We start from the raw sequence: 24,289 nt of genomic DNA, 5'->3' as shown, positions 1-24,289 counted from the left end.
TCATTTGCATAGGGAATGAAGGCAGCAATTAGTTTACCTCATCGTCTCAGCAGGCTGGGAAATTAGCTCCCTTCTGATTCAATCACAGTTGCTGGGAAGAGGCTCCGGAGACGCGGGGAGCAGGGGGAGGCAGCGGCCGGGCACCGGCTCTGGAGCTGCGCCAGGCTCAGCCCGATGGGACCAGGAGCTCCATTCCCAGTCTCCCCAGTCCCGCACCAGTACGCCGCGCTGCCCTGCTGCAGCTCAGCCCACGCCCTACTTATTTATGGGCTTGCTTCTGCCAGACCCCACAGAGATGAGCTACGAGGGCTCCCGCTCCCAGTTGGCGTTTCCCTGGGGGGACAAGGGGTGTCAGCCCCACGGCTGCACCCTCCTGCTTGGGGACACCTCCTGGGGGGGGGGAGCAGATGGATTTACCCCCATCCTTCGCCCCCGCCCAGCTCCCTGCCTCGCTCCCTTGGCTCGCAGCAGGGTTCTCCTGGAGGATTTATTCCCTGCAGGAATACCGATGAGCCTGGAAGGAGCGGCGCAGCCCCTCTCCCCATCACGCCCCCGCGCTCTCCACCTCGAGGAGCACTTCGCTGCCAGGCGTTAATCAGGGCCCCCCCCCCGCCCCCTCCTCCTGCAGGGAGATGGATGGAAATGCATTTCTCCCGACCACATCGCTGCTGCTTAATGCAGCCGGCCGAGCCCTGGGAAGAGCTGCCGCCACCTGCAACGCTTGCACACAAAAAAAAAAAATAATAAAAAAAAGCTTGCAAGCTTTCTAGAAATCTAAGGCAGAAACAACAGCCTGATAACACCAAGAAAACTTGCTCTTGGGTAGGGGAAGTTCTGCTTTTATAGCAGGTGCGGTGCCTTAACCCTCCCAGCATCATCCCCTTTCTGCCCCCACCTTCCAAGCCCCTAACTCAGCCCAGCCGGGCTCGGTGCCCGCAGCAATTTCTGAGCACAGCTGGGGGCACCAGCGTGGGCTGTGCAGGGCCTCAGCATCCCCCAGACGGGAAGATTTGGGGAAAAAGCAAGGGCAGGGGTCCCCATCAGGTGGCACAAAGGCTGAAACCCCCCCAGCAAGCTGTTCCCCTACCCCGGAGCTGGAAGGGGAAACATTTGGAGGTCTCCCCATCCAGTGCTCCTGGAGCAGCATGTGGGGGCAGCAAGAGGGGGCGCTGGGAGGGGGTCCCCCGGTCTGGCTCCCCCATAACTCTCTAGGAACCCCCCCCATCATTTCCCTCCTCCCCTCGCAGCCCCCTCCAGCCCCCCTTCCCCCTCTCCGGGAGGTTTCCTGCCCCGCTTCTGCGCACGGATGCGCACAAAAGGAGACGAAAAGGCGAGGATGCTGCGGCCGGGGCGTCGAAAGCAGTTGCCATAGGGACCGTATCTGCGAGCATCGGCCTGGGCTTCGTTTGAAATCTCAGCCTCCCCTCTTTGTTTCAGCCCTTGCCGCAGCTCTGCTAGGAGTCCAACTGGGGCGTGAACCCCAAATCCCCCCCCCCCGTGCCAGGGGAGCCACCAGTGGGCAGCCGGTGGCTGCGGGAGGAAAAGCGTCGGCTGCTGGGGAGCTGTGGGGTGAACGGGGTGGGCACGGAGCGGGGAGCGAAGGGAAATGCAGCCAGACAGCTCCCAAAAAGCCGTACCCCTTGATGAAAGCAAGCGGGGGGGTGGTGACAGGGAGGGAAATGCAAGCAGACAGCCCCAGCGCGCTGATTAAAGGCAGGGGCACCGGGCTGACCTCGGGGGGCATTAACAAGAAGCAGGTTTGGGGCCGGAGAGACCCAGCAGCCAGAGCTGTCCCACCCCACACACGCACCTCATGTCCCCCAGCCTGGCCCCGAAAAGCCCCCAAATCACCCCAAATCTCAGGAGGAGGCACCTTTCGCCCTTGCTAAAGGCAATGGGAAGGGCTCATCCATCAGTGGGACAGGTCTGGGGGAACCACACAGCAATGGGAGGAACGGGGCCGCCGGGGGCTACTCGAGACCCCCCCTGGTTCGCTGACATCTCCGATAGCATCATTATCCCGACTAAACAAACCCAGCTCGATGGCTCGCTTTGTTTTCCTTTTAGGGCTCCAAAATATTTTGCATTTTAATCAAAACCACAGGACGCAGGAGACCCCTGATGCTGAGGGCATCCCACGGTCCCCTTCCAGTCCTGTGGACGGCGAGATTGGGGCACGTGAAAGGAGCAAAAGTGGTTATATTTGAGCTCCCCGTGCTCAGGTTCACCCCGCAGCCGTGAGAGCAGGGCAATGTCCATCACACACAGCGATTTGGCTGCTGGGATGGACACGAGGACGAGTTCGTGAGGAATTTGTGAGCCGATGGGGTTTATTCCCCTGCTTCGAGGCGTGGAGAAAGCGTGGCAGGGCGCGGGATGCTGCTTGTGCTTCAGCTACAGTGGTGGCTGGAAATGGGGGGAGATTTGGCAGCCAGTGCTGGGGATGCTCCAACCCCCCCGCCGTGGCCGCATCCTGCGCTCCCGGCTTGGTGCTGACCCCAGAGGAAAAAAATCCCAGAGGAAAAGCTCCTTTTGTCCCTGGGAGGTAGCATTCCTCAGGTGTGGCCCTGGTGGAGGAGGAAGGCGCAGGACGGGCGTTTGGTCTCCAGGAGCTCGCCAGAGACCTCAGCGAGAGCAAAACCGACGGGGGACACCCCCAGCAAGAAGGAAAGGAGCGGGGCTGGGGCATTGCAGCTGCTCTGCTCATCCCCGTCAGCTCACAGCCAGGCTGGATCACCTCCTCGCCCCAAATGGGGACAGGATGAACCCCCCCCCCGCTCCAGGATGGGGCTCGGACCCCCCCTTCCCCATCCCTTCCCCCGAACCTGCCACCCCCCCCGCTCACTGTGGATGTCACGGGGCTGTGCCAGAAACCCACAGAGGCAGGGGGAGAAATGGGAACCGAGGTTGATTTAATGACCCCGAGCCTTTGGGGCCAGTGACCGGGGCTGGCAGGATGAGCGATGGGCAGCGGGGCGAGCGCGGCGATGAATCTTGCTGTCGGGAGAGGTCCGGGATGCGGTCAGCGCGAGCGTGCAGGTGGTCACAGCAGGCTGAGTTCCTGAGTCTGGCAGCAAAGGGAGTAAAAAGGGGAACGGCATCCCCTGGTAGGCGTCTGGGCTGCTTCCTGACAGCCAGGGGACGGCAGGAGGGGAGGCAAAGCGCTGCCAGCAGCTTTCTGCTGGGCAGCTCCCAGCTGCTCGCTGGGTTTTCTGAAGTTTGGGCCAAGAAAAGCAACGCGGATGCTCTGGGGGGGATCGTCCAGCTCCAGGATGCTGCGTGATGTCCCCGTCCCCGTAGCACCGTGTGCTGGGATGGACGCAGAAAGCAGCCCTGTGCCGGGCAGGGCAGAAAATCCCCTGATCTGTGGGCTGGCGCCTTGATTTTTGCTGATGAATAAATAGAGAGACAGCATCTCTGAGCGCTTGGCAAGGAACTGCTCAGCTTCCCGGGTGTCTGTGAGGGGCAGGGATCAGGGATCCCTGCTTCCCGCGTGGGGAAACCGAGGCACAGCAGAGTTAGCTGGAGATATTTCTAATGCATCCACTAACTCCATGCCCACCTGGTGTGATGATGGGAGAAGGGAGGAGGGAGGCAAAATGCCCCTGGATCTTGCCTGGGCGACGTGTATGCTGGAAAGCAGCTTGAAAAGCAGCCCACAGCAGGCTGAGCACTGGAGCAATTAAATAAATGTCCACTTCCAGAAAGAATTTATTTAAAAAAAAAAAAAAAAAAGGAATGAAGAAAAAAGAAAACACTGAGCCCATCTAAAAGTCAAGGGAAAGAAACCCCAGTCCTGCCCCGTTCCGCTCCCCGCCTTGCTCCGTCCTTATCACCGCCGTGGAGGATTTGACGCTCATCTCCTCCTAACAGCAGAGTTCCTGATCCAGCAGCAGCAAAACCGAATCAATCGGTTCCCAAAAGCCAGGCTGGTGAGAAGAAAGGCAGCCCTGCCCCTGGCATGTGGAACCAATCCATACCTTAAGCAGAAAAATATTGATAAGGTGGCTGCCGCAGACATATTTATGTCCTTCCTTATACGTGCCACGAGCAGAGAGTTTCTCCCCCCTGCCTGGCCCTGAGCAGAGCGTTATTTTAAATTGTGCAAAATCGCCTCGCTTGCTCGGGGAGGCAAAGCACAGTCTATTTTTACCATCTCATGATTTTGCCATCGCTCCATCCCGAGGAGGGATCGAGTTTCCTGGACATCGTGGGCTCCGCTCGCGGGAGATTCCTTCGCTCGGTCCTTATAAGGCACCAGAGATTCGTCCCCGCCAGCACCGCGAGTCCCCCCTGCCGCGCTCGGGTGATGGATCACGCTGGAAGGACAGCGAGAGGAAGAAAAAAAGGAAGGGAAGGAGGATGGGAAGCCTATGGGCTCGAGATTAACAAGTGAAAAAGACAAGGCGGGGGGGGGGGGGGGGAAGGTCGGAGAGAGGCATTAGGAGAAATTACAGGCATGGAAATCGAGGAGTATAATCGAAACCAGACTGGGACACTTTGACAGTAATGGAAATCAGGTTTGGGGGAGTTTGGGGAACGTCATGTCCCTCCTGCCCTGGAGACCTGCAGTTGGGGTGCTTGGAGCCTTCGCCCCATGCTGGACACCAGCCTGCGAGGCTGCAGCCCCCCACACCACCCCTCCCATGTTTCCAAGCCACCACCGAGGACACCCAGGAGCCAAAATCAACCTGTGATCTCTGCTCGGGACCCGCAGGCAGCACCAGGGGAGCTCCCTGGCCTCAACCCACAGCTCCTGGCCACGCACCCCCACGTCTTCCCGAGCCCTCCTGCCCTCCTCGCTGCTGCGCACCGTCCCCGGCACCAATGGTCCACTCTGCCTGATCCGCCTGGATTCGTACCACCGACACCGACGGGTTGCGGCGGTACCAGTGAGTACAAAAGACACAGAGAACACGCTGAGACAGCGGGAGCTTCGTCCCCAGGCCAGGGTGGGAACATCCGAATGGGCAAAAGCAGCCCCAGGTTTGGGATGCTGCCATCACCGTCCGAGTCCCATCCCGTGGGAATAACTCCCTGCAGAGCACAGGCTCAGGGTTTTGGAGCGCTCCACGCATTTTGCAGGCTGCGTGCACCCCCCTGAGTAAGGGGGAAAGGGGAGGTGTTAAGGGCAGCCCCTCCCCAGCTTTCTAAATGCAGAGAGCAGTTTGCCCCTGAATGGTAAAAAAAAAAAAGCTGCTGCATGAGCCTGGGGCCACCCAGAGCTCCCCGCGGAAGGCGCTCGGTGGTTTCTAAATCGCCGTTGAAGATGGAGCTGCTCACCCCATAGCTCCCTGCCAGCTCCTTTGCGGAGAGCAAATGGGTGGTTGCGAAGCTGCCAGAGGCGCCCAGCAGCTGACGGGAGCGAGCAGCACGGCCACGAGCCCAGCGCACGGGAGCTGACCTTGGCCTCGAGCCTTAAAAGCTTTCAAGTGCCCAATTCCCACTGATCGAACGGAGAACCAGAGGGAGCCCTCGGCTTCCCCCCGTGGCTTCGAGCTCTCTAGAGGCGGGCTTGGCCCTTGCCAAGCGGCTCAAGGTGCAAATTTCTCAGGAAAGGTGGCCGAGAGGGTGCAAATGACCAAAAAAAAAAAAATAATCCTCTCCTCTTTCTTTTTCCACTGCGGAAGAATGTGCTTTTTGTTCCCGATCTGCATGAATTCCTCCCCGCCCCGCAGGGATGGTCCTTGGAGGAGGTGGCTCCCGGCAGAACGAAGCCCCACGCTGAAGCCTGCAGCGCGAGCCCCCAGCCCCATTTCCAGCCCTAATTCGCCCCCTGCTCCTGGCACAGCCACGGCCCTCGAAGCCCATCCCGTAACGCGGCGGCACCCGCGCTCTGCCCGGGCTTTTCTTTGCCTTTTCCTTTATTTATGCTCTCCACGCTGGCTGCGAACAGCTGGGGCAGCACGCTGCTCTTTTCCCAACGTGTATTATTTATTCATCGTTATTTATAACTTACCATTACCGCGTCGCTGTCTTTGTCGGGAAGGTAATTACCTATGCTTTTTAGTAAAATCAATAAAAAGTTTGAAGGCAGGGACTCGCGCCGAGTGTTTAACTCGTGCTATTTCTGGGGGCCCCACAAGTCCTGCTGGGGCGGCAGGAGAGGGGGAAAACATTGCTGATGTTTGCTTGGAGACCTCTGGACTTTGAAGCACGTGGGGGGAAGACCTTGACGAGCCTGAGGAGAGATAACGAGAGCTCGAGACGGGTGCTCTGGCCTTGAGAGGGACTTGATGCAAAACTTCCCCGAGCTGTAATTGGGCTCTTGCTAATTAAACCTTCCCATCCTGGAGGAGGGAGGCACGCCGGGCACAGCTGTGTCTCCCAGGGGTGATGTTTTCGCCGACGGGACGCTTCGCTTGGGGCCGCCGCGGGCTCGGTCCCAAACCAGCCCCGCGGAGGCGTTTTGGCCCCCAGCCCCTCCAAGCACATGCGAAGCAGCCGCGGTTTCCTGGGCTGCTCCGAGCCCCGTCCTCCTCCCCGCTCCCACCTCACCTCTCTGCTCCTTGGTTTCAGCCCCAGCCACGTTTTTTTTTTTTTTTGCTCATCCCCATTTACCAACATGGGCAAGCCCAACCGGCTACCTGGAGCCAGGATCCCCCCGCTGCTCCTCCAGCAGCGAATCCCCTGTTTGTGAATCCCCCAGCCCGAAAGGGGGCCAGGAGCCAGCACAAACCCTAAAAGCCCTTTTTCTCCTTACAGGCAGCTTGCAGATGAGCCGTTCACCACCGTGCTCTCAAGGCAAAACCAGCCCTGCTGGAGGCCAGCGCTGTGCCAGTCCCTGTGGCATCGTCCCACCGTGGCCGAGCAGGAGCTGGAGCATCACCAAGACACAATTTTGGATCTCCCAATGGCCACGAGCTGTCCCAGGAGCGTGGCCAGCCGTGCTCGTACGCGGAGCTGATTGTGGGTGGATGTAGCTCTCGGTACAACTTGGAGGACATCACTGGCTGCTGTCCTGCAACCCCCACCGGCAGCCAAAAGGACGATCCCAGAGCAAATAAACCCCTGGAGCCTTTGGTTTTAATTCAGAGAGGTGACAGCAGACTTTTAAGAGGCTTTTTGTCATTGCGTGGAGCCAGGAAAGGGCCACAACCTTTCTGGGACAGAAAAAAAAAAATAAAAGCGGGGCCGGGGGGGGGGATGGATTTAATGAAAAGCGCTGGCGAGCCCCGTCACCAAAGGAGCCGCGCAGGGCTGGGATGGGAGCAGAAGTTTTCACTTACCTTCGCTGGCTGCCAGCCCAGCCTCGTGCAGATGCGGCCCAGCTGAGCGGCCGTCTCTGTCCGCCTGGCTCTGGTTTGTGTCGCCGTGATGGTTTTTTATTTTTCCCGGGGTGACTCGTGCCGCGGTGTCAGACCCTCCTGCAAAGTCCTCGCTCGGCGCTGGGGTCGGGGAGCTCCTCTCGCACGCGCTGCGCCCTCGAACAGAGCCCCCAGAGCCCAGTGAGTGCGTCCCATCACGGGGGGGGGCAGATCCCAAATCGCTCCGGGATGGAAGGATGCGTAAAACGGCCCAAGGAAGCAGCCCGGCTCGCTGCAGCAAAGCAACAAAAGCAACTCCAACTGCAAGAGACCCGGGCTGCTCCCCCCGCTGCGCCCAGCCCCACCAGATGTCCGCAGGCAGCTTTGCCCCATTTCCAAGCATTGAAAAGGGATAGAGAGAGGGGTGCTGAGCTCATGGCTGGGGTGGGCAGCACTCCCATACCCCACGCCCCGGCTTTGGTGGGCGCTGCCCTGTCCCCACCTGGCCCCGGCACGCCTTTCTGGCCAGCAAACCCACGGCCATGTGGCTCACACGTGTGTTCCCGCGTCTCCGTGCCGGAGAACAAACGGCGGCTTCAGTTTAATCCTATTTAAAGAGGGACTTTCCTCAGAGCCCTTCCCGGCTGCCCGTTGGAGCGGGGCGAGCCGGGAGCTGCCGACCCCGCACACCTCGGCGGGTCGGTGGCTCCCTTTTCAAGAGGAATTCCAGCCTGCGCCCGTCAGCGTGACAAAGCCCCCATCCCAACGCAGCACAAAGCTGAGAGACAGCCAGACAGCAGCCCCGGCCCCATAAAGGACGCCCCCTGCTCCATCCCGTGCTGGGTAAAGGCATTTGGGGCAGGGTGGCAAAGCCATGGGGTGAAGGAGTCCCTCTTCTCTCCCAGCCCCAGGAGCCGCCCCTGGCGCCAGAGGTTCTGGGCGGTTTCCAACAAACCTCCTCACCGAAGCCACACAAAACCCATTGCTTTTTTCCAACAAGCCCCACAAAGAGCGTTTCTGGTGCTGACACACCAAGGCGGGGGCCAAACCGAGCCGGGGAAAGGCCGTGACATTTCCAACTGCCTCTCCTTTACACGCAGCTTAACAACTCAGCACCACGGGACCGCGGCTGGGCAGGATCGGGACGGGGCTGCCCTGGAATAAGTTGAAAGCGGAGGGAGCAGCACGCGGGGAGATTTTTAGGAAATGAAGGATGTCATTATGGGTTTTACACCTGAGGGTGGATCTACAAAGAGGAGCAGGTGGCTTTACAAAGAGGAGCAGGTGGCTGCCGCTCCGGGCACGGCAGCATCTCCTCCTCGCTGCTGGGAATTTCTCTTTGTCATCCGGAGGGTTGGCACAGACCTGGCAAGGGTCGTGGTCCTGGGGGTGTCACCAGCACCTGCAGGATGCTGTGCCTTGCCCACGCAGCCAGAGGAGGTCCGGTGAGCCCACCCCAGCCTCAGCCCTCCACCCACGGGCACTGACCTGCCCAGAGCCTCTCTCTGAGCCTGCAGCATAATTAAAAAACCCATTAACGAGCCCGTGGTGAGGACAGGGACTGGTGGAGAGCTGGAGCGGGGCGTGCAGGGATGGGCGGATGGAGGCGTTGGAGGGGATGGAGGGAGATGGACGGATGGATAGAGGGATGGATGGCTGGACAGAGGCATGGATGGACGGACAGCAGAGGAGGGTGCACAGATGGACACAAACACCGGAGGGGCCGGGGGGAGCGCACCCCAAAAGCGCTTTGTGGGAGGGCGGCGGGGTCTTGCTGGGGCGGGGGGGGGGGGGGTCCGGGCTTTGTGTGCCGACAGAGGAGGGTGCTGGCTCTGCTGCTCGCCGTGATGCTCCGGGGGCGGAGAGGAGGAGGAGGAGGAGGAGGGACTTGCAGCCCTTTTCTGGTGCTGCCGAGGCGGCGGGCGGCAGAGGGAGGGCAGCCCGGCCGCGCACCCGCTGCTCGGGGGATGCGAGGCGACCCCCGCGCACCATGGCCGGGCTCCTGCCGCTGCTGCTGCTCCTGCTGCCGGCGGTGAGTGCCGGGCCGGGAGGCGGGGAGGGCTGCTCGCAGGTGCCCGGGGAGCCCGGAGCCCCGGAGGGAGCGGGGAAGGAGCCCGCGGGGGTCCCCGGGTCCCGCAGGCGCCAGGCGGAGGTGGGATGGAGAGGAGCCGGGGTACCCCGGCGCTGCGCCCCCGGGGCTCTCCAGCCTCCTGTTTGGAGGGTCCCGGGGGTAGCGGGCAAGCGGAAGGCGGGGAGGGCAAATGTAGAGGGCTGGAGGGTCCCGGAGGCACCGGGCAGCCGGGCTGGAGGGTCCCCCGGGTGGGCAAGCGGAGCGCGGCTGGGCGCAGAGGGAGGGGAGCGGGGAGGTGGGTGGGGATGGGGACCCCCTCGGGATGGCTTGTGCAGCCCCTCGCGTCCCGCCAGCACCGAGCTGGGCTCTGCCATCCCTTTTCTCCCGGGAAAAAGGGTGGTGGTGGTGTGGGGGGGGGGAGCAGCCCCACCCCTGTGCCTTCATCTCCTGAACCCCATGGCCCCAAACCTTCCCCCAAACCTGCCCGGCTCCAAACTCAATGCCCTGTAGGAAGGGCAAAGCTTTCCTCCCCGCAGCGCTAGCCCCCCGGACAGGCACAGCCTCAGCCTGTGCCACAGACAAAACTTTAGGGCGTGGGGGGGGCAGGGAAGAGGGGGATGCCCGGAGCAGGACACACGGACTGGGCGCACCAGGACAGACGGAGCTACCCGGGGCAGAAACGGGGCTTTTCCTGCGGCAGGATTTGATGGCGAGGGTCCCGGAGGGCTCGGCAGGCAGCAGGACACCTTTTGGGCAGATGTTAAACCCTGTGCTTCAGCGGTTTCATTCAGAGACCGAGGAGGAGAGCGGGGCCGGGGTCTCTGTGCCAGAGGGTCCCCTTCCCTCGGACACCCGTGGGTCAGGGGCCGGGCTGGCCGAGCTCCCCAGGACCGATGGCAGAGAAAGCAAGACCTGATCCCAGGCAATATGATTCAAGTGATTTCAGCCCTGGGAAATTCCTCCCTCCTGGAGCAGCCTCCTGCAGCCAGGCAGGGCTTCGGGGTCCCCCAAGCCCTGCAGCCACCTCCCCAGGTCAGGGCTGGATGTGTCCCCAAGGATTACACCTGCCGAGCCCACCCAGCCCCGCAGGAGAGCTGGGGAGGAGGAACCCCACTGCCCCTCTGATCCCTCACCGGGACAGGTCTAGAGGTGCTCCCACAGCTGTGGCCGCAGCCCCAGGGCCACCCCAAACCCCAAGAACCCCAATTTCATGGCTCGTTACCTGTGCTGCTGGGACAGGAGCTCAGCAGGGGAGGAGGCAGAGCCCTGCCCGTCCTGCCGCGCCGAGGGCTGGCCGGACCCAGCGAGCTCAGACGTGGCTCTTCGCGCTGCCCAAAGTTTGGGGAGTGCTCGGAGCCAGGGGCTTGGCCTTTTCTACACAGGGTGCATAGCCAAAAAATGCAGAGCCCGCCTGTCAGGCTCTCGGGCGGTTCGGATCCAGGCTTGCCGCTGGGCCCATCTCCAGCTGCAGCGTCGCCGCCGTTCCCCACTCCGGCACAACGCGCTTTTTTGTGCCAGGGCTGGGAAGATAATGGTGCCTCGCAGAACTCGCTCTGCGTAGCTCTTCCTCCAAGGCCATCTCCTCAACCGGCAGCGTCTGCTAGGGGAGAGAAACGTACAGGAACAACTCAGAAAGCAATTAAAAGCTCACAAAGGTGTTGCTCGCACCCTCTGCGCGTCCCCCCTCCTCGGTCCGGCTGTCAAGATGCTTTATAGTGTTAATACCTGTGGCTTTGTCAACAGGAGTTGTGTTAATAACATGCACATTTCAGCGGGCTAATGCAGACCATGTGCCCCCCTCATAAGCGTGTTAATCTTTACGAACGTTTCAGTGCTCGAGGTGGAGCTGAAAGGGAAATGCAGGCGGGGGGGGGGGGGGGGGGCGCAGCACCTGGGACTGGAAGTTGTCTTTTCCACACCATTTAGAAGCGCCGAGGGTAGGACCTGGCAGCGGGAGGGGGAAGCACAGGGTGTCCCTCAGCAGCCTGAGGAGAGCAGGGGGAAGCTGTCGGGGCTCCGGGTTTTGCACGGAGGAAACGAGGCAGCCGGGTCCTGGCCCCGCGGGGCTGCTCGCAGCTGCCTCGGGCGCGGGCGGCGTGGGAGAGCTGGCTGCTGCTGGCCCCAGCTGCTGGCCCCAGCCTTCCCAGCACTATTTATAGCCAGGCACGTTGGGATGCTTCCCTCCTTCCCAGCCGCTGCTGCGGGGAGCAGAAACCTGCCCGAGCGTGGGGGGATTGCTGCAGAGGATGGGGCAGAGGGAGCAGCAGGGCGAGCTCCAGCCCTGGGTGGCTGCAAGCAGCGGGGCATATCCCTGCTGCCTGGCTGAGTCCCTGCTGCAAAGCGAGCCCGTTTCTCACCCCCCCAACCCATTCATCCCCCAGCTGGTGTCTGGGGGCACTGGAAGTGCCCCCCCATGCCAAACCCTCTCTCGCCCGTGCAGCCAGGGCCCGGTGCCAGGTCAGGCTGGCGAAGCAGCGCCAGCCAGGAGAGCGCATGCTTTCCAGCGCAGGGTAATTGGAGCACTTTGTCATTCAGCTGCCTATAATTGGCGCTCCATTGTCTCAGGCCGGGCCGGATGATGCCGGATGATGCACCCGTGAGTTCATAACGCCGCATTGTGCGAAGAAGAGAGGCGGCCAAGTGGCTGACAAGGCATCCAGATGCGTGGGGACGCAGGGAGGGGGAGCTCCTCCACGCTCCCGTTGAGTTTCTTCCCCCAGACCAGGCTCAGCCTGATGGCAAAGGGATGGCGGGTCCGACCCGCAGCCCGGCCAGCGCTGCTCCCTGCTGCAAAGTGCATGTGCAGCGGGGCTCCAAACCGCACTGCTCATGGCACTTTTATTGCTTCCATATGTGATGACAGGTTTTATAAGCAAATACACTCACTCCCATTAGACGGCTGAAGCTCTCTCTGCTCCTTTTAAAGTCTTCATTTCCATCGTGGGGGCTGATTTCCAATCGCGATGCTCAGCGAGAGCATGGCACGGAGCAGGGACCCCAGCCCTCCAAACCCTCCCTGGGGGCTGGCAGGTTTCCCTGCAGCCAGCCTGGAGGTGATGCCCTGCTGCCCGCCAGGCAGGGAAGGGCTGAGCCTTTTGGGATGGCACAACATCCCCAGGGGGAGCAGGGGAGAGATGAGAACAAACAGTGCCGTTACCCTGCTTCCCCCATCGCATCCACCAGCCGCAGGCTCTCATCGCCTCCATCAGTAACACTTCGAGGGGCTTTCCAAATGAGCGAGTTCTGCCTAGGAAAACCATTTAACTCCCCTTTCTCCCGAGCCCTGCATTTAATACACGATTCCCCTTTAGCCCAGACATCGGGTGTCCACCCCACGGCACAACCCTACCTGGATGCCACGCGTTTCTCTGCCCACCCTTGCAGGGGGAATCCCGTGCCCAGAGTCACCTCCCAGCTCTGTTTTCTCTCCCAGGGACCCGCCTGGGGCTCCAAGGACAAGTGCTTCACCAAGATGTACACGACGAGCGGGGAGTGCTGCAAAGCCTGCAACCTGGGCGAGGGGGTGGTGCAGCCCTGCGGGGTCAACCAGACCGTCTGCGAGCCCTGCCTGGACAGTGAGTACCTGCTCCCCCCCCCGCCGACGGTGCTGGGCACAGGGGGGTTTTGGGGACCACAGGCAGGCACCAGGGTCCTCCCCGCGTGCATCCCCTTGGAAGAGCTGCGTGGGTGCGCTTTGTGCTGCTGGCTGCAGCCTCCCAGTGCCCAGCTCCTGCACAAACGCACCCAAAGGGCAGCGTTACTTCCAGGATTTCCCCCGATCCTTCAGACAGCTGCCCAGCAAATCCCAGCCCCAGATACAGCGACTGCCCCGTTCTGGGACCCGCTGGTGCCAGGCATGTTTGCAGGCCCCCTTCCAGGGCACCGCTCCCCCCGGTGTCCCCCAGCTCCTCACCAGCACTGCCCTCCAGTACTTCCCCCTGCTCACACCACGGTCTCCCAGCGAGCCACCTGTACCAATGCTGTTTTTACCTTGTAAAGGCTGCAAAATAAAGCTAGGGGAGGGAGAAGCAAATCACACAGGCTCCCGATACAGAAGTGGGGGGGACAGTTTTCTGCTGGCCAACTCCAGGCACATTGCCTATGTCAAATGCTTCATAAATGTCGGTCAGGTTTGTGCTGGCGGGCTGGGTAAACGCTTACAGATGAAGTGGCCCAACTATTAGCGTTTAAACAATGCCGTGATAGGCGTAAGGAATCTGCCCTTCAAATTTACTGCTGCAAACCCTTTGAAGACCTGGGGACAAGTATTTGTAGGAAATTCTGTGCCAGCCAAGCCCAGACTGCTCCAGGGAAGTGGTTTGAGAGGGGGAAGGGGCAGAGCACAGCCATGGGGGAAGTGAAAGGGGCAGAGACTGGTGGGGGAGAAGCCCTATAACCAGAGAAGCCCCATAACCAGAGCGGCACCGGCACAGAGCAGCGTCAGGGCAGTGCTAAAAATACCTCTGCCTTCCTGCAAAATCGATGAAGGGCGCTCGCCCTCCGAGCAGCTGGGGAGGCTGCAACCCACCGGCTGCAACCTTGGGGCGGGCTCGCTCGCTGCTCCTGGCTCCAGCCCAGCTCCCGGGATGCAGGGCTGCAAACCCAGAGGGCACGGCAGGGCTGCTTTGTGTTCCAGAGATGCTCCGATGGGAACGCCTCACGTAAGCCCCTCCGTTTCCAGGCTGGGGGATGGCCTCCTTCCCATCTTCTTTCTGGGAACTGGGGGTGGAAGGGAGTTTCCACCCTCCCTGGAGGATGGCGGGTGCAGAGGTTACAGAGAGACCTCGACCTGGCTGCGCGAGCCAGGGCACGGGTGTTGGTGGCTGTATGGGAGTGCTGCTGCTCTGGTTTGCACCCCAGATTCCCCTGCCCGGCCCCAGCAGGATTAACCTCCGGCACCGACTGCGGTGGGTCAGGGAGGTGAGCTGGAAAGCATCGAGACCAAAAGGCCTGCTCCCTTCCTCCAGCCCTGCAGGGATAAGGGCAGGCAGGGCCAAACGCTCCCAGCGCCACCCTTTGCACCTTGCTTGGCTTTGCTGCCAAAGGGCCAGCAAGGCTGGCTGCTCCTGGCACCCCTCTGTGCCTCAGTTTCCCCCACAGCCCTCTGTCCGCCCCTCAACCCCATGGCTCACACCCCCCAGTTGGGAGCTTCCCCCCCTCCCCGATATGCTCCTCACTCACCCAAGCCCATGGTGTAAATCCCAGGGCAGGATCAGGCCTCCACCACGCCGCTGGGCAGCGAGGGGACAACCCGGCCCCTCGTTGCGTCAACTGGGACCGGCAAACAAACCGCAGAGCTGCAAAGAAAAGGGGAACCAACCTTGCTGCTGGCCATCCTGCTTTCTACCCCCAGCCCTGCCCCAGCTGCAGGTGTTCGTTGTCGACGCAGCAGGGGCTGAGCCCCAAAATTCATCAGCTGGGAGCTGCTGGGTGGGGCTGATGGATGGGTGCTGGGGGCGCGGGTGCTGAAAGGTCCCCAGTTGCCCTCTGAGCCCGGGGGGGGATTTCTGGGGATGGAGAGGAGACCTGCAAACCCATCACCAGCCCGTGCTGGGATGGGGACGGGATCCTTTGGGAGCTGCTTCCACCCTTCTCCCCCAGCCTGGGCTCCCGCCGGCCCCCAGGGGTGCTGCATGGGCAGCCCCTTCCCTGCAGAAAGCCCCGGCTGCCGGGCAAGGGGAACGTGGGCATGAAAATCCTCACCTCCACCCCATGCTGCCTCCAGGGCTTCGCCTTGGGCAGCCTCCCAACCCATCGGCCAAACGGTTTCGCAAAGAATTTTTGCTCCTATCACAGCAGCACCCCTGTCAAAGCCTGAAGGCAGCCCAAATGGCCACTTGCTTTTTTATTATAATTTTTCTTCTCTCCCTCCCTTGCCACACACCCCCCCCGCCCCCGATGGCTGCCTCATGATTTATTTATCCCCCTTCGCCAGCCTCCATCGCTGCGGGAGGAAGGGGGGCCCCGGCTGAATCTCAGCTGTAATTTGCTCAGCTCCGATACCTTGCTGCCACTGAAAATGTGCCCACTCAGCCGTATGCCTTTCCTGGCCACTTCCCCGCTCTAATGGTGCCTATCAATAATTCAGAATAATGCGAGGGATGAGTCCAGGTTAATGGGAGCCGCGCACGCCAGCAGCCGACCCAGCGCGGCTCTGCCTCCGCTCGGCCGGGCAGGGGCTGCTCGCCCAGCCGAGGCCCCCCCTGCCATTAGCTGCATCCGCTGCTTTCGGCACGGTTTGCGCATGACACGGTGGTGTATGGCACAAGTGCGAGGGGGCTGGTGCAGAAGCCCCTGTCCCCGAAGGAGAAGGAACGGCTTTGGGGAGCCCCGGTGACATCCCGGTGCTGGCTCGGTGCCCCTTGTCCTTGGGGTGCAGCGGGCGAGCTGCCCCTGCCCGTCACCGGCACCTCGGGGCTCTTCCTTCCCCTCTGTCTTGAAAATGTCACAAAAGAGGCACCAGAGCAGCTCCTCCTGGAGGCTCCATCTCTCGTGGGCCACCCGGGGAAGCTGGAGGCCACCAAAGGTGCCGGGAGGCCACGGGGAAGGTTTGGCCAGCGCAGGGCGGGCGCACAGCCCTCGGAGCCTCCAGAGGAAATCCCCAGCTCCTAATTACGGATGGAGAGGTGGCTGGTTTGCCTTCCTGAGGGACTGCACATCATTCCCCAACACCTTCTCCATGAAGGGGACGGGGGATTGGGATTTCCGCCGCGTTTTGGCAGCGTGGGCCGTGGGGAAACCGCTGCGAAGAGCGTGATGGAGGGAAAGCAACTCTGCCTTCCAGGACGGGCACTGATCCTGGCTTGCTGGGCTAAAAATAACCTCAAACACCTTGGGGACCATGCAGGGGAAGGAGGGGACGCGGGGGGGAGGCTCGGCGGGCTTTGGGAGGGTATTGATTTACACGGCAGAGTCAGTCCTGCGGGGTGAAACTGGAGAGCAAGGAGCCCCGGGGTCAGAGGAGAGTCAGCAATTAGTGTTGTAACCTCCTGTTTGCATCACCTCCCGCATCCCCTGGCCTCCCCGGTGGGGAGCACGAGGCCAAAGAAGGGGGGACGCAGGGCAGAGATGCCCCCAGGGACCTCCCAGGCAGGATGCAGAGGAGAAAGCTTTGGGGATGCGATGTCTGTCGGGGCCAGCGTGGGCCATGGGGACCGTCCGCAGGTCAGAAATGGGGACGGTGCCCTTGCTGCGCACAGGGATGCTCGCTCGGGGACACGGGCACCAAGGACATGGGCACGGCTGGGATGGGTGTGATGGGGACAGCAGCGAGAGCTGTGCAGGCTGCAGGAGCTCAAAGGACCCAAGTTAGGGGCTGCATTCCTCCCTTAGCATGGGGAATTGCTGCAAAAAGGGATTTGCTGTTAATGGGAAGGGAAAGGGCAGGGGGAGGCCATGGAGTTGCCAGGGGCTGGAAGGGGACTGGTGGTTTTGGGGGGGCTGCAGTGGGGCAAACTCTCCCCATGTCTCAGAGGAGTTCGAAAACGATGAAGAGCGCCGGTCCCAGCCTGCAGCCCCTGCGCAAACCCAGCTCCCCCGACAGGATGGGGCTGGGAGCTGGGGGCTGCAGCAAATCCACCACCGGGGCGCGGAGCGGCCAGCGGGGACGGGAACACCCCAGTGACCCCTTGCTCACCCCGTTTTTTGCTTCCCCCCTTTCCCAGGCGTGACCTACTCGGACACGGTGAGCGCCACGGAGCCGTGCAAGCCGTGCACGCAGTGCGTGGGGCTGCAGAGCATGTCGGCGCCCTGCGTGGAGTCGGACGACGCCGTGTGCCGCTGCGCCTACGGCTACTACCAGGACGAGCTGAGCGGGAGCTGCAAGGAGTGCCGGGTCTGCGAGGTGGGCTTCGGCCTCATGTTCCCCTGCAGGGACTCGCAGGACACGGTCTGCGAGGAGTGCCCCGAGGGCACCTTCTCGGATGAGGCCAACTTTGTGGACCCCTGCCTGCCCTGCACCATCTGCGAGGAGAACGAGGTGATGGTGAAGGAGTGCACGGCCACCTCCGACGCCGAATGCAGAGGTACCGCTGCCTTTTGCGCCGCGGAGCGGGGAGCAGGGCTCGCTGGCTCTCGTGGTGCAAGCACAGACATCTGCAGTGCTCCGTGCCTCAGTTTCCCTTTGCACCACAGCAATGGGGAGGTGGGTGCAGGGCCCCGGGGGTGGAGGAGAAGAGAGGACCCCGTGTCCAGCTGAGATCCCCCACCCCTTGGGCATTGCAGCACGCAGCTTCCTAACGAGCCAGCGCTTGCTGCGAGCCTTCATCCCCCTTGCAAATGCTCAGCCAAGAGGTCCGGCAGCCTCGGATGTTGCTTTCGCTGCCGCCAGAGCCTTCAGCAAAAGGCAATCTGGCAGCCGATGGGTTTTCGATGGGAATTAACTGCTGCTGCCCTCAAAAAGAGTTGGGGAGCAGCCAGCCCCACAGCCCAGGAGGGTTTGGTGTGCAGGGAGAGCATCATTCAGCGGAGCAGCCCGGCCGTGCTGCCCCATGCCATGCACAGTCCCCATATCCCAGTGGGGGCTGTTTTTTGGGGGGGGTTAGGCTGGCACCGGGGCTGCCCCGGCTGCTCTTTGGCAGCAGCAGAACAATTCCTGCCCTGAGCCCCAGCGGCTGAGAAAGGGGCTTTGTCCCGCGCGCCGCTGATTCACAGCACGAGGCGGCAGCCAGCGCAGCTCCCTTTGGCTGATCCCTTGGAAGGGTCGAGTAAATGGAGCCATAAGTCAAGGAGCACAGGGTGAGCTTTGTTAGCTGCCAGCGGGGCCCCGCCGGATACGGCCGTGCCGGCCACCAAAGCATCGCTCCCAAAGGGCAGCGGGATCCGGACGGGGGCCACGGCTGGGAGGGTCGGCACGGGGAGCTGCCAACGCCGGGCCACCCCTTCCTTTTCCCCCTCCGGGGACAGCCAGCGGGCAGGGCGAAGCGTGTCTCCGGTGCTGCAAAGCCCGTCCCCCGTGCTGTCGTTGTGCTGGAAAGCTCGGGGTGCACGAGCAGAGGTGGAACCTCCAGGCTGGGGATTGCACCGGGGCTGGTTGTTTGTCTGCAGTTGTTCAAGGGCTGGTGCAGCAGGGAGCAGGAATTGGGCTGTGCCCAGGAGGGGTTGGCTGGGGCTTGCTCCAGCCTCGAGCTTGCAAACTGCCTGGGGCATGGGGTGGCCGGGGACGGGGCAGAGCCCCGGTGTGGCACAGCGGGGACACAGCCCTGCAGAGCTCATCCAGAGGCTGCCCACGGGCACAGGGAAAGCCCCTGGAGAGGGGCACGGGCAGGTCTGGGGGGAGGCAGGCTCTGCAGGGGGGTTGGGCACGCAGGTGAGAGCTCTTCCCAGTGCAAGACGAGACACATCCATCTGCTGGGTGCGGACCTATGGGTGGGAACGGGGTCACTCCCAGATCGGGGCTGGGCTGGCGGGGCGCACCCAGCAGGCAGGGGCCAGGGGAAGGGGACAAGTGAGGGTTCCCCCTTTCTGCTCCCCCCTGGGGGGATGAATCCAGGCTGCAAGCAGCAGATGAACCCAGGCAGACCCGGCTCCTTGCGAGCTGCAGAGGCAGCTGCTTTGCCTTACACAGGTCTCAGTGCAGATGTGCTGTAGATGGGTGGCAGCTGGGGCTGCGTCCTGGGGACCGAGTCCCATATCAGCTCTCTGGGATCAGCGACAGGAGCCGGGGGCTCAGCCAGCAGGCTTGCATGTCTGGGGGAAGAGCTGCTCTTCCATCCCGGTACCAGGGCTGGAGCAAAACCTCAGTGGGGATAAATAAACCCTGCTTGTGCAAGGCTGGATGCCCATAGGCAACGGGGACCCACAGATACGTGGTTTGTCCCTTGCTGAACGGGAAGGCCTTGAGCAAAGCAGTGCTGGGAAAGGAAAACCTTCAAAGCCATGTCCAAGCAGCCCAGCCACGAACAGGCACCATCTGCCTTTCAGAAGGCGAGCCAGCTTTGGCTTGTCTCGGGGTCCAGGGGGACTGGGGGCCCGGGGATGGGTTGGCTTGCAAGGACAAGCTTGGGGACAAGGGGCTGTGCCAGAGCTGCTACAAGTCACCACCAGGTACGTGGCTAACTCTTCCCTTCGTTTTTCCCCTCCTGGCAGACCTCCACCCTCGCTGGACGACGCACACCCCATCCCTGGCGGGCTCAGAGAGCCCCGAGCCCGTCACCAGGGACCCCTTCAACACGGAGGCGATGGCCAGCACCCTGGCAGACACCGGCACCACCATCATGGGCAGCTCGCAGCCCGTCGTGAGCCGCGGCACTGCCGACAACCTCATCCCTGTCTACTGCTCCATCCTGGCGGCCGTGGTGGTGGGGCTGGTGGCTTACATTGCCTTCAAAAGGTAGAGAACCAAGCCAGAGCCGTGGGGCTGGGTTGGAAGAGGAGGGAGTTGAATAGGGGGGAGCAGCCTGTGCCCACCCCCGCCGGAGGTCCTGCGTTTGGAGCAGTCACCGACAGCGCCAGAAAATGAGGGAGGGGAGCAGGGTGGGTGGACGGGAGCTGGATTTCCAAAAAATGCATGAGAAATAAGGCAGCTGAGGAGATGAAAGAGGGCGATCGCAGCAGGATGTGGGTGCAAGCCGTGCCCCCACACTGCCCCCAGCACAAACACCCCCTCCTGCTCTTCTCCCTGCTCGCTCTGGTGCGCCGTGGGCAGCCGTCGCGGCCGATCACGCTCAGCGGCTCATCCCTGGGCGTGCACCTGGCCCCGCGCAGGTCAGGGCTGGCTCGGCTGCTCCCCGTGCACCCCCTGGGCTGGAGGCACCCCAAGGGGTCCCCCCAGCATCCCCTCCCCACCAGGACCTCAGCCCAGGCTCATGCAGCCGCCCAGCTCCACACGTGCTGCCCAGATGCGAGCCTGCCGCTTGTGCGCCCCACGTGCGCCCTGGTCCCCGCCACAGCCCCAGGTTCCCTGGTGGCCCCGGTCCAGCCCCGGAGGGCACCGAGCACCACGTGCACCGCCCACGGGAAGGCAGCGACGTGGGTGCGTGCACCCAGCCGAAGCCCCAGCTGCGCCTTCACGTGGGCGCAGCGCCGCACGTGGGGACCCGCACGCAGCTCCATGCGCGCACAGGCGTGCACGCCGGCCGGCAGCTGCCTTTCTGCAGCGGGGCTGTGCAGGAGGGAGCCCCGTCCCGGGCCCTTGCAAAGCTCAGGAGCAGGGCAGCTGCGAAAGCAGAGGCACTCGGTGCTGATTTAACCTGATCCAGCTGCCGGAGGGGTTGAGCCAGAGGTTACGGGGGAAACACTTCTTGGGAAAATGGTTCCGAGCAGGGGACAAGGCAATGAAGCTGCTCCCAAAGCGAGGGGTGCCACGCAGGGAATGCTGCCCGGGGGGGGGGGGACGGGATGGGACAGTGCCCCCGGCTGCCACCTTCCCGCTCCTCTCCGTGCAGGTGGAACAGTTGCAAGCAGAACAAGCAAGGGGCCAACAACCGCCCGGTGAACCAGACGCCCTCCCCGGAGGGGGAGAAGCTGCACAGCGACAGCGGCATCTCGGTGGACAGCCAGAGCCTGCACGACCAGCAGCCGCCCAGCCAGGGCACGCAGGGGCCAGGTAGGGCGAGCCGGGGGCTGAGGGGCGGGCGGGGGCACCGCGTCCCAGCGCCTTAACGCCCCTTCGCCCTTCGCAGCCCCCAAGGGAGACGGGAGCCTGTACGCCAACCTGCCGCCCAGCAAGCAGGAGGAGGTGGAGAAGCTGCTGAGCAGCTCGGCGGAGGAGACGTGGCGGCAGCTGGCCGGGGAGCTGGGCTACAAAGAGGACCTCATTGACTCCTTCACGCGGGAGGAATCACCCGCCCGCGCCCTCCTGGCCGACTGGTCCTCCAAGGAGACGGCCACCCTCGACGCCCTCCTGGTGGCCCTGCGGAAAATCCAGCGCGGGGACATCGCCGAGAGCTTGTACAGCGAGTCCACCGCCACCTCGCCCGTCTGAAGGGCGGCCCGGGGGGGAGAGGCGCTGCCGGGGGCCCCGTGCCTGGCCACCCCCTCGCCTCTCCCCTCCCTGGCAGCGAAACCCCCGGAGAGGAGGGTGGGAAGGAAGCGAGGGCTCCCCGGGCCCCCCAGTTTTACGGCCCTCTATGCACTGAGCTCCTGGTTTCGGTATCGCCCCCTCCCACCGCTGCCCCCCCCCGACAGTCCCTGACCCAGCCGGGCTCGGTCCCGCTCCGCGCCTGCTGCCGGAGCACCCTCGAGGGCAGCTGGGTGAGCGCAGGGACGAGCACCACTCTCAGGTCTCTCCTCTTCTCTCTTCTTCCAGCCCCTTCCCCGTCCTCCTTGGGGCTCCAGGTCTCTCCCTCCCGCCCTTCCTCCTTGTCCCACGCTGCTGTTCTCTTCCTCTGCCCTCCGCCGCCCCGAAATTCGGCTGCTTCCCCCAAACCGCGAGCAAAGGGCTGGGCTGGGACAGGCGCAGCGAAGCGGAGCTGCTGCGGCGGGATTTGGGGAGGGGGCTGGTCCCTGAGCTGGGCTGTGCAACAGGGGGGTGGGCTGGGGGAAAGGACTCGGCTTCCAGCAGCCCAACCTACACTGTGAAATTTGGGGTGCGCAGCCCCCACGCACGCTCCTCGGGGCCGGCAGCTTTTGGCCTCGGTGGGGAGCAGCCACCGAATGCTGGGAACAGCCCCAAAAGGGGAGCAGGCGTCCGGGTGCCACCACCCTTGCGCCAGTGCCAGGTGTGCTGGAGCTCCACGGGGGGGGACCCCAAAAGTCTAAAGGGCTGACAAAAGTGCCTGCCTGCAGCGGGAACACGACAAAAGGGCTTTGCTCATCCTCCCCTCGACATGAATCCCGGCATCCCCGCGCTGCATGCCCCAGGAGCAAAGCCACCCTGGTGCGATTGCACTGTCCCCCTTGCACAGGGCTGGCAGCCGGGGGGGGTGGGCAGCTCCTCCTCAAGACCCCATACTGGGCCTGTACCTGCCCTGGACTGGTGGCACTGGGGTCCCAACCCTTCTAGCTCACACATCAACCCCCCTCCTGGCACTCGGTGAGGCTGCAGAAGGAGCAGCTGCCAGGTGAGCACCCAGGGCTTCTTTTGAGCTGCCGCAGAGTCCTGGAGGATGTCCCCCAAAATGGGGCAGCTTTGCCATCTCCCTCGCCTGGAGGCTTTTTGCAGAGCAAGGACTGCAAGGTGAGCTCACACAGCGCAGGAGCCAGGTATGGCTGAGCCTCCAGCCTCCCCCTTAGCCTCCTGCTTCAGCCAGAAACCTCACCGAGTGCAGGAGATTTTCCTTCCCTCTTCAAGGAGCTAAGCGAGACTTGTAAATAATTCTGCCTTGTTTTACTAATGCTCGATGTTTCTACCTGTGATGGGGTGATGGTGCCTGCCCCAACCCCTCTGCTCGGCCACCCCGGCCTCCCACCTGCAGGCTGAGCTTTCCTCTTGCAGCCCCGTCCTCGTTCCCACCTCGCCTCTGGCCTTAAAGACTCGATGGAGAACGTGGGGAAACGCGCGCGTGCTCGCTCCAAAAACCATTGCAGCGGGTCCGCGAGAAGCTCGGGGACACCGAGGGTTTCGGCCGATCCTGGTGGAGGTCGTTGCAGGGAGAGCTCGGTGCCCTGCAGGCTGTTTCTGTCTGAAGATCAGGACGTAATGCTGGACTGTGGAGGTGACGGAGCACTGGAACCGGTCTCCATCCTCGGAGAGCTCCAAAAGCTGCCTGGACACGGTCCTGGGCGCCCTGCTCCGGGTGGTCCTGCTGGAGCAGGGCTTGGAGGGATGGACCCGGGGGTCCCTGCCCAACTCGCCCATTCTGGGATCCCGTGAAGGGGCCTGGAGCCAACGTCGGTGGAAACTCAGCACCTAGAAGCTTTTGGAAGCTTTGCTCCCTGGGTTTTGGAAGATAAAAACGCCCAGGCTGCGTTTGGATCAGGCTGGGATGCCAAGCGCCTCCTGCCCTCACGCAAAGCAGCCGTGCACCAAGAGCACTGAAATCCAAGGAAACTGCCCCAAATTTGACTCTGGCTTGCAAGCCCCCAGCTGGGGTGCCAGCTCCTTCCAGACTGAGCCATCCCCGAGGATGCTTTGGGACAAACTCAAGTGTTGGTTATCGTGGTTTCCCTCGGTCCCTTCTTTTGGTGAAGCGACTCGATGCGAGCGCCCACGCTGGGTTCCGCCAACTCCTCCTCAAAAACCTGCCCGGGTGAGCCTGGCCGAGCCCACGTGCCACCCGGGACGCACCGTGCCAGATGCAAATCGCATTTCTTCAGGACAATATCGCCATGGTCTCAGGTTTCTATTGCCATAGCAAGGGGTCCTTTCCTCGCCCTTCGACCAGCCTCGCGGCCGAGGAAATGGAGACAAACTCAGCATCCAAAGAGAAGCCGCGGGATGCCTCAAATCCCTGGTTGCAGGACAAATAATAATAATAACTTTAAAAAAAAAAAAAAAAGGAGGGAAAACAAGCCAAAGTTAATGCTCGTCGGTACGTTTTGTGTCCTTTTCTAATGTTTCTGTTGTACAAAGAATGTGTGTTTTCTCCACTTGTTCCCCCACTCCCCCTGTGATACCAACGCCGATTTATTAGAGGTTTGCGGCGACCAATTTGCCATCGTAGAAGGAGTTTGTGGGTGTGCTGGGAGGGGTGCGAGCAGCATGAGGGGGGAGGGATCCTGCACGGGGGCTGGCGGGGCGCGGGGCCAGCTCGGTGGGTAGCTATCCTTGTGTATCGGTCGGATGCCAATAAAGAGCATCACAGCGTTTTGCGTGCCTCTTGGTATTTTTCCTCCCCCCCAAGAAGCAAGATTTGTGCTTCCACAATAGGAAAGAACCTCAAAGGCCTTCAAGGGTGGTGTTTCCCCCGGCTTCTCGTGCTGCCTTAGGCACCGGGAGCCTGATTCTGCAACAGTGGCAACGCTGCCACTGGCAACCAAGATGCGGGCTCAGGCTCCCAAAATCCTACACAAAACCTCAAACCAGGCAGATTTATTTGCACAGGGGCAAATTTTTGCGGTGAGTTCAGGAAGGGGCAGGAGGGCTCCGCTC

At 62.3% G+C, this 24,289-nt stretch overlaps 1 protein-coding gene and 2 long non-coding RNA genes across 5 annotated transcripts; 2 read left to right on the top strand and 1 right to left on the bottom strand.

Annotated features, from left to right (window-relative positions):
• Nucleotides 1-4,191: 4,191 nt before the first annotated feature.
• On the bottom strand, nucleotides 4,192-15,254 carry LOC106048806 (uncharacterized). Of its 3 annotated transcripts, XR_010826292.1 has the most exons (6): nucleotides 14,500-15,253; nucleotides 10,541-10,918; nucleotides 7,230-7,539; nucleotides 6,704-7,103; nucleotides 5,960-6,181; nucleotides 4,192-4,319 (listed from the first exon to the last, which is right to left on the bottom strand). It is a non-coding gene; the product is annotated as an uncharacterized lncRNA (long non-coding RNA). The 3 variants fall into 3 exon arrangements; XR_010826291.1 differs by lacking the exon at nucleotides 4,192-4,319 and having other exon boundaries at nucleotides 5,953-6,181; nucleotides 14,500-15,254; XR_010826293.1 differs by lacking the exon at nucleotides 4,192-4,319 and having other exon boundaries at nucleotides 5,953-6,181; nucleotides 6,704-7,099; nucleotides 14,500-15,254.
• On the top strand, nucleotides 4,764-7,030 carry LOC136786841 (uncharacterized). Its single transcript, XR_010826295.1, has 2 exons — nucleotides 4,764-4,892; nucleotides 6,706-7,030. It is a non-coding gene; the product is annotated as an uncharacterized lncRNA (long non-coding RNA).
• Nucleotides 9,123-24,006, top strand: NGFR (nerve growth factor receptor). The gene is made up of 6 exons (XM_048051846.2): nucleotides 9,123-9,279; nucleotides 12,752-12,893; nucleotides 16,983-17,342; nucleotides 19,405-19,648; nucleotides 20,703-20,863; nucleotides 20,940-24,006. The coding sequence occupies exons 1-6, from the start codon at nucleotides 9,238-9,240 to the stop codon at nucleotides 21,239-21,241; spliced, it is 1,251 nt and encodes a 416-aa protein (XP_047907803.1). The 5' UTR covers nucleotides 9,123-9,237; the 3' UTR covers nucleotides 21,242-24,006.
• The last annotated feature ends 283 nt before the right edge of the window (nucleotides 24,007-24,289 follow it).

This window comes from Anser cygnoides, chromosome 22 (genome assembly GCF_040182565.1).
Source record: "Anser cygnoides isolate HZ-2024a breed goose chromosome 22, Taihu_goose_T2T_genome, whole genome shotgun sequence".
Classification (NCBI taxonomy): Eukaryota; Metazoa; Chordata; class Aves; order Anseriformes; family Anatidae; genus Anser; species Anser cygnoides.
This window is presented reverse-complemented; position numbering and strand designations above follow the sequence as displayed.